Below are 17,531 nucleotides of genomic sequence, written 5' to 3'. Positions count from 1 at the left end.
TTATCCTCTTCACGTTCACTAAGGTAGAAAGGTGATTAGTATGGTTTGCCTCTCTACATGGTTGCCCTTCCTGGGTGAAAACTTAAAAGGCAGATTTTAAGTCCTGTCACCAGTTTTCAGGTTTTTGCAACTATACTAACCTAAAGAAAAGGGTTAACGAGGCTTCCAGAAACCATGCCACCTGTTTAGTTAAACATAATAAACACAAGAAGTTATCTTACAGAACTTGCCTTTGTGTAGGCTTTTAACCTCTTAATTACACCCTTGAAAAGACTCCTGCTATTCTGAAGGTTTTGAGAAATAACTCCTATTGTAAATCAGAAACCAATGCAAGAACCACCTTGTGAACAGAAAATTCCTAGACTGTATGAAAGAAGAAATTGAATCTCTGCACACCTTTATCTGACAGGCACAACCCAGTTTAAGCAAACAAAAGAATAATAGTCTTCTTTTCCTCAAAGAGGTCTCTTTCGCCAGTGATCGTCTTTCAGCTGATAGTAGCTTTTCTGTACAAACCCGTATCGTTCCATCTTGGGTCTGCTACACAGCTGTCTAAAGGTTTCTCCTGACCACTCCTATTCTCCCTCTGTTTCAATTCTGTCACGAAACACCACTTCTTTACATAGAATACACAGTGTAACTATGTTTGGTTTACTTCTTCAGCTTCTTCACCTATGGAAAAGAGTATTTGCAAAAAAGAGTGGGTGAGACCGTCATTTTGTTTAGAAACTGTGCAGCAAATTCAACAGTCTCTTTCAGAGCAACAAAGGAACTCTTGTTTGCTTGGCTTATCGTGTTTTGGTCCAGAGTGTGTATAGCATGATGTGATCTCAGCAAGATTTTTTTTTGTTTGTTTAGCAGAAAGAAAATCTAATATAGTCACTAGACCAGCATTTTCTCATGACTTTTTAAAAGATCAAAGGAAAGAACTGTAACCTCAAAAGTATATGGCTAAGATATTTCAGTCTGTGTCTGGTCAATAAAGAAAAAAGGCACTGACCAAATAACAATTATAAGGTAATTAATTCTTAAGGCTGTTTCACCTTGACAAACCTTAACGAATACTTTGTATATTAAGGAGGTAAATATTGTTCAAGACAGACATAAGCACCTGGGAGCTAAAACAGAATAATGTGAGCCTGTGTAGTGGTAAGTTACACACAGATGACAAAATTTTGCTAGAAATCAATTCATTTCATTAATTCTGTTCTTCAGATTTTGGCTGAATTGAATGTATGCAAAAGATGTTAACTTTCCGGTAGAACTTCTTTACACACAAAAAAAGAAGACAGCATGTTTAGCACAGTGCCCTTCCCAATCAAAGTATCTCAACTGTAACCAGACTAGATAGCTTGGTATATGTGCTACCCTTGTCATTCTTAGATCAATGATGTGGTAATCACTGCACACTGTAGCAACATTTTTTGCAATAGTTACTTGAACTTCTCTAATGACCTCTGATGACCTCTACAGGAAAATAATCTTATTTCAAAGTAGTTCTGTGAAAATATATGGTGATCAACTAAAGCACACAGTCAGCTGACCAGCTGATGCTTTTCGTATGTCCAAAGAAGAACGTGCCTGGCTATCTTAAATCATCTAGATACTTCATCCTGTAGAAGGTTGGTAGATACTTTAGAAAATTTAGACACTTTTTTTTTTTTTTTTTTACTGTGTGAAAATGAAATTCTGTGGGTAATTCAGAAATGGAATCTACTCTGCATCCTGCATTGAGACAACAAGAATGTCTTTGTAGTTGGAAAATGTGAACTGCAATTGCAGTACAAGGCACTAATGATAATCAATTGACTGAACAACAAAATGGCAGGGGGATTTCAGTAGAGGTAGATGTAAAGTCACATCTCTGGGGAAAAAGCAATTCCCACTTGACATGACAAACTTCTGAGTAGCCATAAACATGCTGTGAATTAGTCTTGAAGTTGTAGTAAGTGTGAAAATCATAGTTTAGTGTTTACTAAGGGTTAAAAATTTAAACAAGACAAATTTTGGGTGGTTAGCCGGAAAGTGAATAAAAACCATCCATAACTCCTCTCTATAAGTCCGGGATGTGTGAACACTTTCAGTATTCTGTGCAGGTCTGATTCCTCCCTGACTTGTCTCAAATCCATTGTCAAAGAACTGGAAAGAAGTTCAGTACAGAGTGACAAGGATGACCAGATGCAGGGAATAGCTCCCACATAAGAAACAATTTAACATTAATGACTAATGGAGATATGATAGAAGTCTATAAAATCTGGGGTACAACTGTTTACACCTTAGTCCTACATCTATCAGCATCTATTACCATCAAGAGTGATTGTAAGTTCCAAGTACATTAGAGGAGGTAGTTCACCACGCTATGCAGAGTTAGCTGATCAGCAGATATTCTGCTGTAGCAAATAATGGGTGTTACATTGGCTCAGAAAGCAATTGTACAAACTCACAAAGAAACTCACAAACTCACAAAGAAAATCCTTTAAGAGCTATTGACTTCAAAGAAGCTGTTCAGTGAGTCCCTGAGTCCCAAGTTTTGGCAGATGGGACAGTTTACCAAGGGAGTATTATTATATTCTTCTCTTGACCTTTTAGTTTTCCTTTGGCATCTGCTGTTGAAGGCTGGATACTGGGCTAGGTCAGCTTTTAGCATGATGCGGTACAACCGTCCTTATGTTATGGGGCAGAAGCACATCAAAATAATTTCATTCATACCATGAAGCAGCCAATCCTCACTCCTGGTCTAGGAAATTTGGCAGGAGTTCTGTTAAAACTGAAGCTTGTGGACTGAGTCAGAACGGCACAGTCAAGAACAATAAATATGGAGACCAGCCTGAAGCACAGAATATAATTAAGCATCCTCTAGTACACTTTGTTTCATAAGTTAATAGTATTTTCCATATTGCTTAAAAAGAAAAAAATTACAGCAAACGAAAAAAAAAAAAAACAACACGAGTTTCGTTTGGGATTCTTTCTTTTCACCTGTAAAGAATCTTAACTAGAAACCATGGGAAAGACCAGTGCTCAAGGGACCATATTCCTGACACAGAAAGTATTGCAGGGCAAGGAGTGTCTTCTCAGATGGTGAACCAGTTTATAACACTGAGAAGAAGCCACCAGTGTCATGAAATTACTGGAATGAAATCAGTCACTTTTGATGTCTAATTGAGAGTACAATTCTCTTGAAAAGGAACTCAAAGAGAGCTAAAAGGAAAAGTTGGTTCAGCATGTTACTGAGTGACATTAACAGGTAATTAATAGGTAATCTTATATACTATTGTTAATGTAGGCTTACAAGTTGATTTATCAAGTATACTCACAGAGACTGCAGGCTGCGTAAGTTCTGGAGTGCTTCAGTAGGAACCTGGCGTAGTTGGTTATTCTGCAGCATCCTACATTTTGAGTAGCACAAAAAAAAACAGAATCAACACAGTAAAGTTATTCTTTTTCTATTGCAAATTTTCTTCTAAGCTTACCTCCTTTGTACTGGTTTTACCTGAAGATTAAAAGCAAGGAACAATTTACACAAATGCTCCATTCGCCTGGCCTTTTCAAAATTCTAGTTCTCTTCAAACCAAATACCTGTAGCATAATAGCCTTGTTAAGAGCTACTCATCAGCTTTAAGTGGGATTTTCAGAGCAGGTGAGGAAGTTAATAGATCAAATCTAATTGCTTTTGATAGAGTTTTTTAGGTTTGAGCTCCTAATCGCCTCCAGTGATTCTGGAATTGTCATCCTCATTGGGGGTTGGACCCGATGATCTCTTGATGTCCCTTCCAACCCCTACAATTCTGTGATTCTGTGATCCTCATGTATTGATTTCTTTTTTCTTGTGCAATACTTCAGTGTTTTATTCTGATAAAGCTCTGAAGGACTGAGTCTTGAAATTCTGACTCGGGAAGATGCTACTATGGCCATCAGGATTTTTAAATGTATGAGGAGTTTATGATTTGGTCTGAAAAAATTTAACTCTGTAAAAACTGATAAACCTTTCCCAATGAAATTAATTTTCTCAAAAGAAAGGTTGCTTGCAATGACCTGACAAACCTCTTTTCTGAAGCTGTCATCTTCTAGCATGCAAAGACAAAAATAATTTTTCAGTCCAGTAGAAACTTTTCTTCACTTTGAGCGTGGTTCCATTCACACTGCCTAATAACCTTGTTTGGACCAACTCCCATATACGTAAAAGGACTGTATTTGGGTGACACTGATGTAGTACATGTCTTCAAAATGAGGCATATTGGGACATTGTATATGAAATCATTTTTGGCAGGCTTAAAGCTCCTTGGGCCAACAAGGGCTACAGCTGGCCAACTTTACAGTAGATGGAGTGGGAAGCCCTTCGTACTTCTTTCCCACTTATGTATCTTTGCAGTAGAGCTCTGTATATTTTTATAGCAGCATCTGGCTTCGCTTGACACTGCCTAGGAGGTTGGCATTCTTGCTAATAAAACAATTTCTATGAACTTTAAGCAAAGATCACCTCTAGTAGCTATATAGTGAGATTTGGTCTGCTAATAATTTTTTATCAACTGTATGTATTGTCTTATTACTCCAAGTAATACAGGGTCTAGTCATTTTTAATAGTTATCTTAGAGTAATTAGATCGCAAAGAACAAGATACAAAATAAGAACTGGATTTTAAATTGCATTGTGTTCTACAATAATGACTTCCCCCACCCCAGCTCTCAAGAAAAGGAAAAGGCAATTTACCCCTACTTTTGTGTGATCGTGAAAAGTCCAAAGGTATTTAGACCTGAACCCAGAAATTTTGAGACAATTAAAGAAACTATTAACTGAACCAATTTTTACCTTTGATATTGTACAGAGACATCTACTTGATGAGCAAGTTGTTTTTAGAATGCCATTAATGTTTTCCAACCTTTGTGTTTAGGATATTTTCTATATGAAAAAACACAGATTTAATGATGTTCATATGTATCTTCACTTCAGCTGAATTGTTCAAAATGAGCTGATCAAAATATGTAATTTACTTGATCAAAACTTCACTGGTTAATTAGTTCCCTGGAGCATTTAGGAAATCAGAAATATATCAAACAACACACAGTTTACTTACAGCACTTTAAGACTGAAAAGGCCAGCAAATGCTCCCTTAGGAATGTATGTCAAGCCATTTCCTGCAAGACGTCTGCAAAGTTTGAAAAAGGAAAAGAAAAAAAGAGTGAATACTTCTACTCTTCATGTGGAATTAATTTGGTTGTTAAAAAGTGCAACACAGCTATGTTTGAACGACTGATGCCAGAGGCAGTAGTTTAAGAGCCTTGTTTTGTCATTAATACACTTTTAAAAGCAAAAAATCAAGAGGAGTCCTTAACCGTACAGTTGATTTACTGACAGCTGGACTGCAGAAACAAAATGCAAGTTCATTATAAATCAAGCTTATGGTTTAAAATGCATATCTAACTCTTCGTAGTGTTCTTTTTAAGCATTAGAGCCTCAGTAACAAAAATACAGGTACGCTGACAGCAATAGTATCATTAGACTTGCAGGCATGCACTCTTGGAATTGTGCATGTACAGTATTTGTGCACATCTAACCCAGCTGTGCATTTAACAGATGTACACATAATATCAAAATATATTCATGTACTAGTGATTACAGTTCATTTTACAATAACAACACCTAAAACTTCTGTACTGGTGCAATCACAGTATTCCCTGTGAACAGACTTGTGATAGTTTTTCTTAAAGTGTATTTGCTTAAACTTGTAGGGCTTTTTCCCCTATTTCTTTTGCATCCTCCATCTCAGAATGTCAGAAAATACTTTACAGACCAAGGTAAGTACAACAAATACCTCTGTAAAGCACATTACCCTGACAAAAAAAAAAAGGCAAAAAAAAAAAGCAAAAAAAACCCCAATGTGTAAGATTTGTGCCTATGGAAGAGATTCTGTATTCCGTATTTGATGTGAAACAATGCCATTGGTATGTTACCCATCAGTGGAACTCCAGAGCATCTTGTATTTAGCCTCCTGACATTCCAGTCCAGCAGGAATGTGCTATGATACCTGTTCCACAGCTGGAAAACTGACTGGCTGAGGTCAGATTCCCAGTCAAGTTCCCCCAAGTGTGTGTCAGTAGAGCCATACTGTCTGCTCTTAGGTGGCCACAATTGTGGGTTGGTATGATCTGACCCTCATATTTGCACACCAAGTTAAACCAAGTGGAATTAGTTAAAATTTCACATCAGCTATATTGCACATCAAAATTGCAGACAGTTACTGCAGGCCAGCTGATGTGATGGCTGAGCTGACGTGATTTTGCATCTGGCCCTTTAGGAAAGACCAGACAAAATGCCTTAGGTATTGAGCTGCCAGAGAGGAATCTACAGCATCAAAATTGGCATCAGAGTTGCTAATCCTGTTTGTGGAAAAAGCCAGGTGCTTACAACTGCAATCCCAAAGATGGAGCACCAACTGGTTCCTAAAATTTGTCTTCCTTTGGAGCTTATTTGGCCCAAGTTAACTAAAGGGTCCTGGGCACACCTCCTTAGACATCTTATCATATAAAAAAAAAAATTGTCCACAGAGAAAAAAAACGTGATTCCAGATGCTAACTCCAAACACTTTTCAGGCATCTTCGATTTGTGAAAAAGGACCTTCCCTGTACACACACACACCTGTTGGGTGATAGGACCTGTGGCTCTTCCTCTGTGTGCTAGGCTAGGCATGCCAGATCAGTTCCCTGAAAATAAACGCCATTTGCAGATAACAGACTAGCAGAGGCTAGGGACCTCTCTAATGCTGATCTTAGTTATGATACGGAGTTTTGGAAAGACTATAGACTACTTAAGCCCCTCAACAACCTTCTGTGCTGTTATTTTACTGATAGGACTGGGTATGAGTCTGGACATGAATCAGAAAGTGCGGAGCTTGCAAAACTTTACTGGAAAAAAAAAAAAGAAGCAGGTACTGGTACTGAGGTTTCCACTGACAGATAAACGTGCCTGCTTTGTGTGTCATACGGAAAACTCGATAAAGAGCAGAGAATTAAACCCATATCTCCAAAGATTCAAGCTGGTGCTCTGTCAGGCCACCATCCTTTCCTAAGAATGGCCATGTTGCAGTGAATTTCATAGTTGTTGCGATGCGAACTGCCACACACACATGTTCACACTGCCACTTGGAACTGGACTGTTCTTTATTAAAAGAGCTAGCTAAGAAAATCAGACCCTTTAAGTGCTCCTAGAGAAGGACGCTGGTATGGTAAGCATGCTCCTTCCTGCTCCAAATGCAGGACTGTGGCAATGCAATTGGGACACTGCCCAACTTTAAAGTTTTATTTCAGTGTGTACTACTTCTCCCAGCTTAAGAGCATCATTGTGTCTTTCTGTGGTAAGCCTTAATATTTGGCATTTATTTATTTTTTTTGAAAATGGACTGTTGTAATTTTTAAAATGGTTTTATGGTACCTGTGATGCATATCTCATATAGTCAGAAAGAAATACGTATGCACAGAGACATACGTATACACGCAAATGCTACATGTCTCACTGACATTCAGCATGGTTTCAATGAGACTGTACTGCACCGGGTTGCATTTAAGCTAGTCTCTGATGGCCAGAATTTTTTCATTTAACTTTTTTTTCCTGTTTCCTTTTGTGGTCAGGTTTTGTATCAAAAAAAACCCTGTCCTTGGGAGAAGATTTGCCAAAGTAAACTGTTGTCATTCTGATTGTAAGGTCCGTTTGGATTATCTGGCCACCCACAACGTACCACCCGAAGAGCACGACTTCTGCATGGCCCCATTTCCAACACCTTTCGGAGGAATATATGAAGCTGACAGAGAGGTATATGCGAGGGATGCTGAACCATGTTCCTGAGATGTTTTGAACGATAGTTTCCTGCATTGTTAAATTGAGATGTAATTTTTCCTTCCTTCCTTCCTTCCTTTTTTTTTTTTTGTGTGCCTTTTTTTTTTCAGATTTCTAACCTTGTTTCGTATTCTGCTTCTTTTCCTTTTAGATCACAACTTCTCGACTATTAAATGTCTCGTACAGACACTTCAGACAGAGGAAACCACATGGTTTTGTATTCAGAGCTGCTGCATTTACTCCTGAGTTTTTCAAACCTCAGGTCATTCTTGTAGTTCTGCTTTGATTATTTTTCAGTTTGAAAAGAGCTCTCACTGATTTTGTAGACAGTGATTACTATAATTTATATGATACTTCTCTGCTTATGCAGCAGAGGATCATGTTCATCATGTATAGGCCATCCCCTTTCAGTAGAGGACTAAATCAAATGTATCGCAAAGGACAAAATACATGTATGTTTGTGCCGTTCTCTTACCAGGCAAACTGACAGTGTCAGGAAAGGTAGACTTCTGGCAACATTTATTGTATACATAATGATGTTGTCTGACCTGCAGTTACCGAAGTAAATTCTTTCTCACAACACCCTTTACATGACTTTCCATGGAATCAAAGTCAGGCAAACCACCTATCCACTCCCAGGATGCTCCATGAGACCACTTCTGAACACTGGCACAACAGCAGTATCTTCCTTTCCCAGTTCGTTGGAATTCCCCAGCATTGTGTGATTTGGAAAAAATAAGCAGTAATGATTCATTGGGCTCATTATCTAATTCTTTCAATATTCTTGGATGAAAGTTAGCACACCAGATCTTTAAGACATACTGCAAAGCTCATTCAGTCTGGCTTATTTGTTCCCAACGTTTTTAATGCCTTCCTTGTGGCTTTTTTCTTGCTATTACTATGTTTATTTTCTCAGTCTTGGCATAGGGGAAAATGAATCCCCTTGTTGACACTACAGGTATCTATCAAGCATCTGTCAGAGTTTACTCTTCTCCGTTTCAGGGATTTTGTTTTCCATTACACTAAACTATTTGAGAGAAGCTGCCCAGTACTTTTACTGAACTTTGGATGGACTTTGGGTACTGATTTCAGTCTGGATGGATATTGCTTTCCCTGAACAGATGAGGATGGACATCCTGTCTGTCTCTACAGTTCAGCATTTAGTTATGATTTCTGAGAGCAGGAACGAGCTAGCTTGTTCGTAGCACTTACATAACCAAATGGCTGGCTTCCGCCATTTGAAGAACTTTGAATTTCAATTTAAAAAAATAATCACTTATTTCCAGCATTTCTGAGATTTATTACTTTGGAAGTATCACATTAAATAAATTCAGGCTCAAAGGCATCACATCTCTTTAATGAAAAGGTAATCAATAGTACACAGTATTACTGGCTTTGGATCACATTTTTAAAGCTGCAATAGTTTAGAACTAGATTTTACTTATGCTGCTTCATTTCTCTTGTGAATTAATGGAGGCTAGAAAACTTAAGGGCATGTGTCACCATATGCTTCCCTTGGTACCTGCTACTTGACACTCTTGAAGACAAGATACTGGGCTACTTTTGGCTTAAGCACAGTGTAAGTGTTTATGCTACTGCATATTTCTTTCTGAAAGATGTAAAATAAATGAGCTGATAGAAAAGCATGTTGCCTCTATCCTTTCAAATGGCAGCAACTTACAAAACATGTTTCAATGCTGTTCAGCCCAGCTGGCAATCTCCGCTCAATGTTGGAATGGTTGCAGTGCTACAGGTCAGGTTCGTGTCCTGTTCTCAGATCTAAGAAAAGGCAGGTCTGGTGTTTCCTCTGAGTATTCCTCATCTGTTTATCCCTTTTATTTTGTATTCTGACTTCTCCTGCAGTACCACAATTCGTAGAAATGGTGGTCCCCACATCAGGAGAACATTCCTAAAGACAACACAACTAATGAGGCACCCACGGAAAGTTCTGAAAATGATCTGAACCTTTTTGTTTTCCATCTATTGGTGCTCACGTCTGAAAAGAACAGCTTCGTTCCTCAGAAAGAAGCAAATAAACAGTTGTGACTGAACGCAGTCAACTATTTCCATTTCTAGTACAAGATTTTTTTTCACCAACTCAAAACTGCTTTTTGTGTGTATGTTTTCTGCATCAAAACAAGTGCTGCCTGGTGTCAAGCCTCTTCTCATTACCTGCTGGGATGTAACATGAACTTCAAACACTAAAAAGTCTTCTCTCTACAGTTAATGAACTGTGGCACTTAACAAAAAAGCACCTTTTCCCTACCTACTAGAAACTGTTGCAAACCTAACTTAGCTACTCCTCACTGTCTACAGCAGATAGTGACAGTAGGATATGGGTAGCGGCTGCTTTTCTTCTTTTTTTAAGATCTAGTCCAAAAAATGCTGAACAAACATATAAAGTGTATTTCAAAATCTGGTAGTATCAAAATCATAGGAAAGATATGAGAGGAAGATAATCATCTCCTTTTGAAACAGCATTCATTTATATTAATTAACACCCATGCTGTGTTCTAACAAGACTAGCACAACGGAATTTTCTTGAAGAAGTGACTGATCAAACCCTGCAAGGTGTAGAAATGTAGGAGAAGAGATGGTACTCTGCATCTTGGTATGGCTCAACGTATGGCAGGGATAAGCATTACAAGAAGAGTTAAGCTGCACTGTTAAGACATGAGAATCCAGTGAATTCTGTTTTAATTCTCCTTCTGAACAGACACAGTTAAGTAGGACCTCATTACAATCAAACTTAAAATAAATATATTGGACTCATTATGATGCTGGTAATCTACAGTAGCAATACCAGATTATGGTCCTAGGCTGGTGCCAATGCATGCCCTTTAATAAAGATTGGATTACATATCATAGACTAAAGACCCTTAATCACTACTGCTGCATTATATTTAATCACTCCTCATGCCATTTGCTCATATGTATTTCAATATTCTATACATAATGTAACTATGAGTGCAACTCAAAATCATCGGTCACTGTGCAAAGATATTGAGGGATATCAACAAAAATAATTCCCCGCTATCTGGCATTTATCTCCCTCTGACTATGCATTTTACTTCTGATCATTACTTTGTTGATTGTATTTGAGGAATGAGAACAAAGACTGCATGTACCAAGACAATGACATTATGAATTTGGTCATATAAAAATACATATATGTAAAAGTAAGTTTAAAGATGGGTAGGTTACCATCAATAATATTACAACTCAGTTTTGCATTTACCTGTTTACTCTGAAAACATGTTCCATTCCTTATTTGCTACATTATATTCTGCAGCTAACAGAAAATTGAAAGGAATTATAGAGACAAACCTAGAGAAGAAAAAAAATAGGTGAAAAAAATCTTTGTTCTTATGAATAGAAATTGGAAGTATAGAAAGCCTGAGACAGTGAAAAATTCCTACAGCTGGGTCACTTCTGCTGCTCTGTGGTACTAATGTTGCTGAATTTGGTGCTAAAATGTTAGTATTGCACATAGAGAATTCCCTTAACATTTATGAAATGATTATACATTGAAATAGCTCTGATAATATGGACACATATCCAGAAGTCAACTAAAAATTGAGATTAGAGTTCAATTTATATTTATTAATGATTATTCTTGGGCAATAGAAATGTATGAATTGATGGGTGATTAATTACTGTGTTAATTATTAATTAATTAATGTATGATATCAGTGTATATCTTTCAAAATGTTTTTGAAGAATTAGTTTGTTAGATGAGGAATTTAGATGTTACTCTATGTTTTAATTATCTTTTTATATTTCAATCTGTCATGTTAATTAAAACTGTAATCATTACAGTAATATAAAAAGAAACGTGGGTCAAATGATATATTAAAAAATCTGATGCTCAGAGAGATCAAAGAAAAAATATATAAAGATACTCTCCTTTCTTTAAAAAAGGGGAGGGGAGTGTGCAAGTCATAATTGTGCTGTACATTATGCTTATTGCTACTTACAGTTTAGTAGGAAATTCAAATATAACGCAGTTTGCTCTTGCTTTAGGGCCTAATTGCCTTTTAAAATGCATGTGCCAAATTCTCAGAGGGTGTAAACTGGAGCAACTCCAACTGACCTCAAGCAGTTGGAATGAAATCAGTGTGTATTTGATCTTGAACTGGCTTTGATAAAAGAGATCTTAGATTTCTGTCAGTTAAGGATGTGGTCTAAAACGTACTATTTTTTTCTCCACTTATAAAAGGGAGAGCCTCTTTCTGCACCTGGCATGATCCAACAATGTGTTCCAACAACTGCTAAGGACAACTGATCTCTCCTTTCATGAAGGTGTCCAAGGCCAGCGCTGAGAACAAACCGCTTTGCTCTCAGTGCAGCAGCAGCCAGCTCCCTTCCAGAGGGCTCTAAGAGCGAGTGGCCTTTCACTACACAGGCGGCTGGGTACCTGCCCTCTGACTTACAGCATGGCAAGTTGTTAGAAGATACTCCACCATCAGCCAGGAAATCCCATGTTGATTCCCAGGAGTGGATTCCAAAGATACCAGCAATAAAAGAGAGAACTTTACCGCCACATTTGAAGAATGCTGTCACCAAATCACTAGTCCCAGAATAATCTTCAATTTGTTATAATACTTTAAGTGTTACAGCAAGATGGAGCAACAAATGGTAGGTCAGATACATTACATTTCCTAGTTTGGGTCTTTCAAGCAATTAAGTAATACCAAAGAACTACTGGAGAAATTACTGCTAGCCCTGTTTGGAAATTAAAAACAAAACAAAACAAAACCAAACCTATCAGCAACTTAGAGATAAGAACTGCGCTTGTTAACTTATTAGACAGAGATTAATATAGGCTGAATTCAATATCTGTAATCCTAAGCAAGTGAAAAAATGAACAGTATAGGTATCAGCACCAATCACTGCTCTGAAATCAAGCAGTCTACAAACAGGTTGAATTTCCACTGACAAAAGATTATTTCTGCATACTTGCTACTGCAGTACATGCACAACATGTAAGACTTAAATTAAAATCCTGCCTCAGGATCTACAGATACATAGCACATTTAATAAAGCATAGTTTCACTTCAGTTAATTAAGTATAATTTCACTATCTGTATCGATCGTGAAACACGAAAAGCTCTTCCTGTGACTTTATTTGATAGTGTAAACTAGTTCCTAATGAATATTGCTGGATAATAAATCACAAGTTCCAGAAAGCACTTACAAGTTACAAGCTGAAAATATACTTAATGTGCATTCAGTAAGAGCAATGCAGCATTATTGACAAGGCTTCTTGAATACTGACATAGAGCATGCATTGTTCTTACTTGCATGTGTATCCTACTATTTTCACTTTTCTTTTACCTTGTTCTCCTCATCCTCTCCCCTTCTGCCCCTTTACACTCCAGATGCAGAGCAGTGTCAAGGTTGCTCCCTGCAACTCGCATTAACATTGCAAGAGTAATTGTTTGTCAGCACACTGTTCTACAAGCAGTGCAAGCTGCTCTCATTTAGTAAGGCATTTGCCACATTGTTTGTCTTCTTTTTGTTACTCATCTTGTCATTACAGATAACACAGAAATAGGGCAGCTTGGAGAGGGGACACAGCCACACGGGAAAGCTCTTTGTTGTTCCTCAGCTTGGTGGCATCAAAGGCATCAAAGGGACCGCGACAGAGGCGGTGGCAGCTCCGGAACCATCGGGGCCCTTTTTGGTGAATGCAAAGGTTCCGAGCTGTCATCTTGTGCAGCATGAATCTTCCCTGCTTGGCTTTGTTCTTTTCTAGCAAATCAAACTAACTGTGTATGTAAAAACCAGGGGAGAAAATTACTGTAGTTGCTTCCAATTGATTAATTGGATAAATACCTTCTTGCTGTTTTTACAGGTGTATGGTTAATTTCAAAAGGACTGGTGCACTTCCCTCTGTCAGGGCTTTCAGTGCCTCCCTGTCTGTCTCAAAGCAAAGCTGTGGAGCCCGGGCCCTGAGTTATCACCGAAGTCTGTCCTACAGCAGAGGAATTTACGATGTGCCCCTGGCTGCTTGCCTGGCTGGTGACAGATATGGCTCACCGATAAACACTGAGTATTGAACACAGCGGCGTATTCTGAACAGATCACCTCAACATGTGATACGTGGGTATGAAGGGAAGAAATCAAATTCACAACTTATGTGCCAGCTATCGCGTAGCACCCGAATTACCTCGGGGATTGTAAGTCTTTTAGCAGCGACAGTTCTGGAGACATTCACTGATGGAGATGGCACAAGCCGATTTCCACCAGGAACAGCTCCCGTAAAAACTTCTGTGCAAAACCCAAAACACTGATATTTAAGTGACATCAGAAGGACACGTGTGGGGACAGTTTGAGGCACTAGGTGATACCCTATTTTTACTTCTGCTGTGCATGTCCATTGCAGGTATTTTTACATTTTTGCCTTGGAGGTTTCTAAGTCTACGCAGATTATTGTTTGGGAAAGACTTTGGTATCTAAGCATCCTGTCCAAAGTATGTTCAAGTAAATTAACATTCCCCCACTTTCTCCAAAAAGTTTTGGACTATGGCTGCAGCACTCTTATATTTACTACCAAGTTCCATAATTGTAAGAAGAGAAGAACAATTTTTCAGTGCTAGCCATAATGAGCCTGTATCAGCACAAAAATAAAGATGGTACATGACCCCAGAAGCTAATGGTCTCAGTTTTCAAAGACACAAATGACTAGAGAGCCCAATCCCACCACTCCAAGTCCATGGGGAAAAGAACACCTAATTCCCACTAGCAGCTTTGAAAACCTTTTTGTAGGAAGAGAGAGCAAACAGACAGAAGCAAAAGGAAAATAATAAATAAGAACAGTTTTTAATGAACTATGCCTGGTTATTTAGGACATCATTTCATATATGCAGTGGCTGCTTGACCACAATGTGGAGGACTTCCACACAAATGATGGTGAGGTTCGCAAAATATGTATGTTTTGCGTTGTATCTGTAATTCTGCACTACAGTATGGCAATAAAATCCACTTTTAAAGGCACTTCTGCTTGATTAACTGATGTAATAATATTGTGGGCAATGTGAAAAACTGTGGATATGTATGTAATTCCCTCCAAGTGTTGTTTTTTTTTTTAGAGAAGTAACGTGTTTAGGTAAACTTTACTGTATCTATATGTAGGTTACAATTAACTTAAGGTGATTTTCTCACTTGATTTTGTTAAACAGTCTTACTCTGTAGGTAAAATAAACATAATAACAATCCTATTTTTTGTTCCTTTTTTGCTAAAACATTTAATTTGTTTGAAAAACAGCAATGACCTAAGAATCACTTGGAGTTTTGCTCATCTGTGGAGTGTTCCTCTGTTTAAAAGTGAAATAAAAGCCTCGTATATGTGAGTGCATGTGCATATATTTATATTATTATATAGGAATACATGTATTTTATATATGTGAAGATAATTCTAGTTGGAGATATTTGTAGTTAAGTCTGATTCAAATAGTTTTAAATGATTATTGGCTTTCTTCCTCATTCTTCACAGAGATATTAATTTATAAAATAAAACAGTTTCAGGCACTGCTTTGAAGTGTTAGTAATCCCAAAATGATATGTCTACATTCAGAGGGAGTTGCCTGTTAAACTCTTAAGAGACCTAGCCTAGGTAATTCTTTACACTTTCTAAAAAGCTTTTTTTTTTAATGCAGTACTCTAACTTACTGCTCTATTAATACAGGCATACTAAACACATTGTAGAATGACATATATCTAGAAAAACACACAGGATCAAGTCTTGGGCTCCGTCATACTGATAAATATCTGCTGTTATTTTGAATTTATAATGAAGAATTTTACTTAATGGTGTTGTACAAGTCCATGCAAAGCAACTTGCTGATAATCAAGAAGCTGAAGCATATTTTTATTTCTTGGTGGGAGTTCTATCATATGCATTTTAAGAAAAAATGATGGTCCTGAAAGGCCTGAAAGGTCTATCATTTTCACAAACAGAAGATCTTGCTCAAAACTAAACTTTTTAGGGGCTGGAACACTTCAGTTTTCAAAGTAACACAACATTTGCCAAGATTTTAGGAGGAAGAGGCACCTCAAAAATACAGCATAGTTTCAATATGTATGTGATCAATAAATACCAGGCATGATCATCAAGATTGCAAGAATGCTGCTTGTAGAGGTGTCTAACTTTGCCTGGAAGAGTGGATTGGAGTCAGCCTAGACGGTCAGAATTAGCTCAACAGACCTGGCTTATACACCCTGCTTTGGAGTCAAAACAATTACTTTGACCCTCTTAATAAAATCTCAGCTCTTTTTGGTTAATGATCTGTAAGTATTGCCAAACCTCACATCCAGAACGTAACATCTACGCTAAATCTCAGTGGATCGATTGTTAGCCTTTATCAGATTTTTGAACTAGGCTTATAATAAAGGGATTACTAACACATTTTTCAACATTAAAAAGCCCTAGAAAATGCGTTTTTAAGCTCCTGCTATTTTTGTATTTCAAAGAGTGGGTGGCTATTTCTGAGATGCATTTTAACCTCACGGAGACATCGCTTTGGTCTAAAGATCTTGTAAAATCTTATTTTACAATGTCTATATTACAGGCCAAGTTAGGTTTTACAATTGACCCATTTATTTAGCTGAGTAACATTAACAAGACAGAATTTCCAGGTAAGCTGGGAATAGAAATCATGTAGTAATGCCTGGACGAGCAAAATAATTTTAATACATACAGCCACTGCTCAAAAACGAGTATTAAAGGAGCATGGGAACTACAGCGGCTGTTACTCCCTACTTCAAAACTGAATATCCAATTCCCTTCCTATTGTCTATACTTTTTTCTGAGTAATACTAGACTGAATTGTATTATGTGGCTCTGAACACCACAAACGTTCTCAGCACATTGGGTTTGAATTTGCCTTAAGAACCGGTAATCAGTTACCTCACATCTTCAAAGGCTTCACCTTTCTATGTTTATTTGGAAAGTGAATATGAACAGGAAGGCTGTCACAAAACAGCATCAGAATGATTAGCTCGTGCGAAACAAATGGAGGTGCTGACAGTCGGCATGTACGGCAAAACATAGCAATGAAATTCCCGGTACTATCAGTGGTGAAAAAATGAAAATACAGAATTTGGAAGAGAGGGTTGTAGGGATAGTGGTTTAATATTTAAGGTGGAAAATGTAGACCCAGCACAATTCCAGAGTTATTGACCAGAAAGATGAAATAGACTGCTGAACAGTCTCTCAAACAGTGATTTAAGTCTTGCTATTTGGATCATCATCAGGAAATACACAAAGGACAAGACAGAATTAAAAGAAATAATGCTTTGTAAATGCGAATGCTGCCATTAATAAATATAAGACATTCAAAAATATGAAAGGTGAAAAAGGAAAAGAAAACAGAAAAGAAAAACCTGCTTGCAAATAAGGTGTTGTTCAAACTCGGTATCACCAAAATGGTTTTAATTTTTTTTTTTCTCACAGATGCTGGTTGGAAAGACCAGGTGGAAAAATTCAAATGACTGTTAGCAAGGACACCAAAAGTCATCAGTGCAATAGCCACCTAAAGGACATTTAAATTGCAGAGGACCATGCACATTTCATAACTTAAAACAGACTCTGTCTTTACAAGAATGGCAGAATCATGACTTTGCATATCTTATGTGGGGTTATGGTGTGCTAGCAGCTAAACTTGCTAGAGAAAAGAAGGCTTTCACTTTTAAAAGCTTAT

At 37.6% G+C, this 17,531-nt stretch overlaps 1 protein-coding gene across 2 annotated transcripts in view; it reads right to left on the bottom strand.

Annotated features, from left to right (window-relative positions):
• Positions 1–17,531, bottom strand: part of LGR5 (leucine rich repeat containing G protein-coupled receptor 5) — a 91,198-nt gene that overhangs the window by 36,054 nt on the left and 37,613 nt on the right. For both annotated transcript variants that reach the window (XM_040553328.1, XM_040553337.1), the window contains exons 3-4: positions 5,072–5,143; positions 3,315–3,386 (exon numbers count right to left, since the gene is read on the bottom strand). In XM_040553328.1, coding sequence (XP_040409262.1) covers positions 3,315–3,386; positions 5,072–5,143 — 144 coding nt within the window. The remainder of the gene's footprint in view (positions 1–3,314; positions 3,387–5,071; positions 5,144–17,531) is intronic.

This window comes from Cygnus olor, chromosome 1 (assembly GCF_009769625.2).
Source record: "Cygnus olor isolate bCygOlo1 chromosome 1, bCygOlo1.pri.v2, whole genome shotgun sequence".
NCBI classification, from domain to species: Eukaryota; Metazoa; Chordata; class Aves; order Anseriformes; family Anatidae; genus Cygnus; species Cygnus olor.
This window is presented reverse-complemented; position numbering and strand designations above follow the sequence as displayed.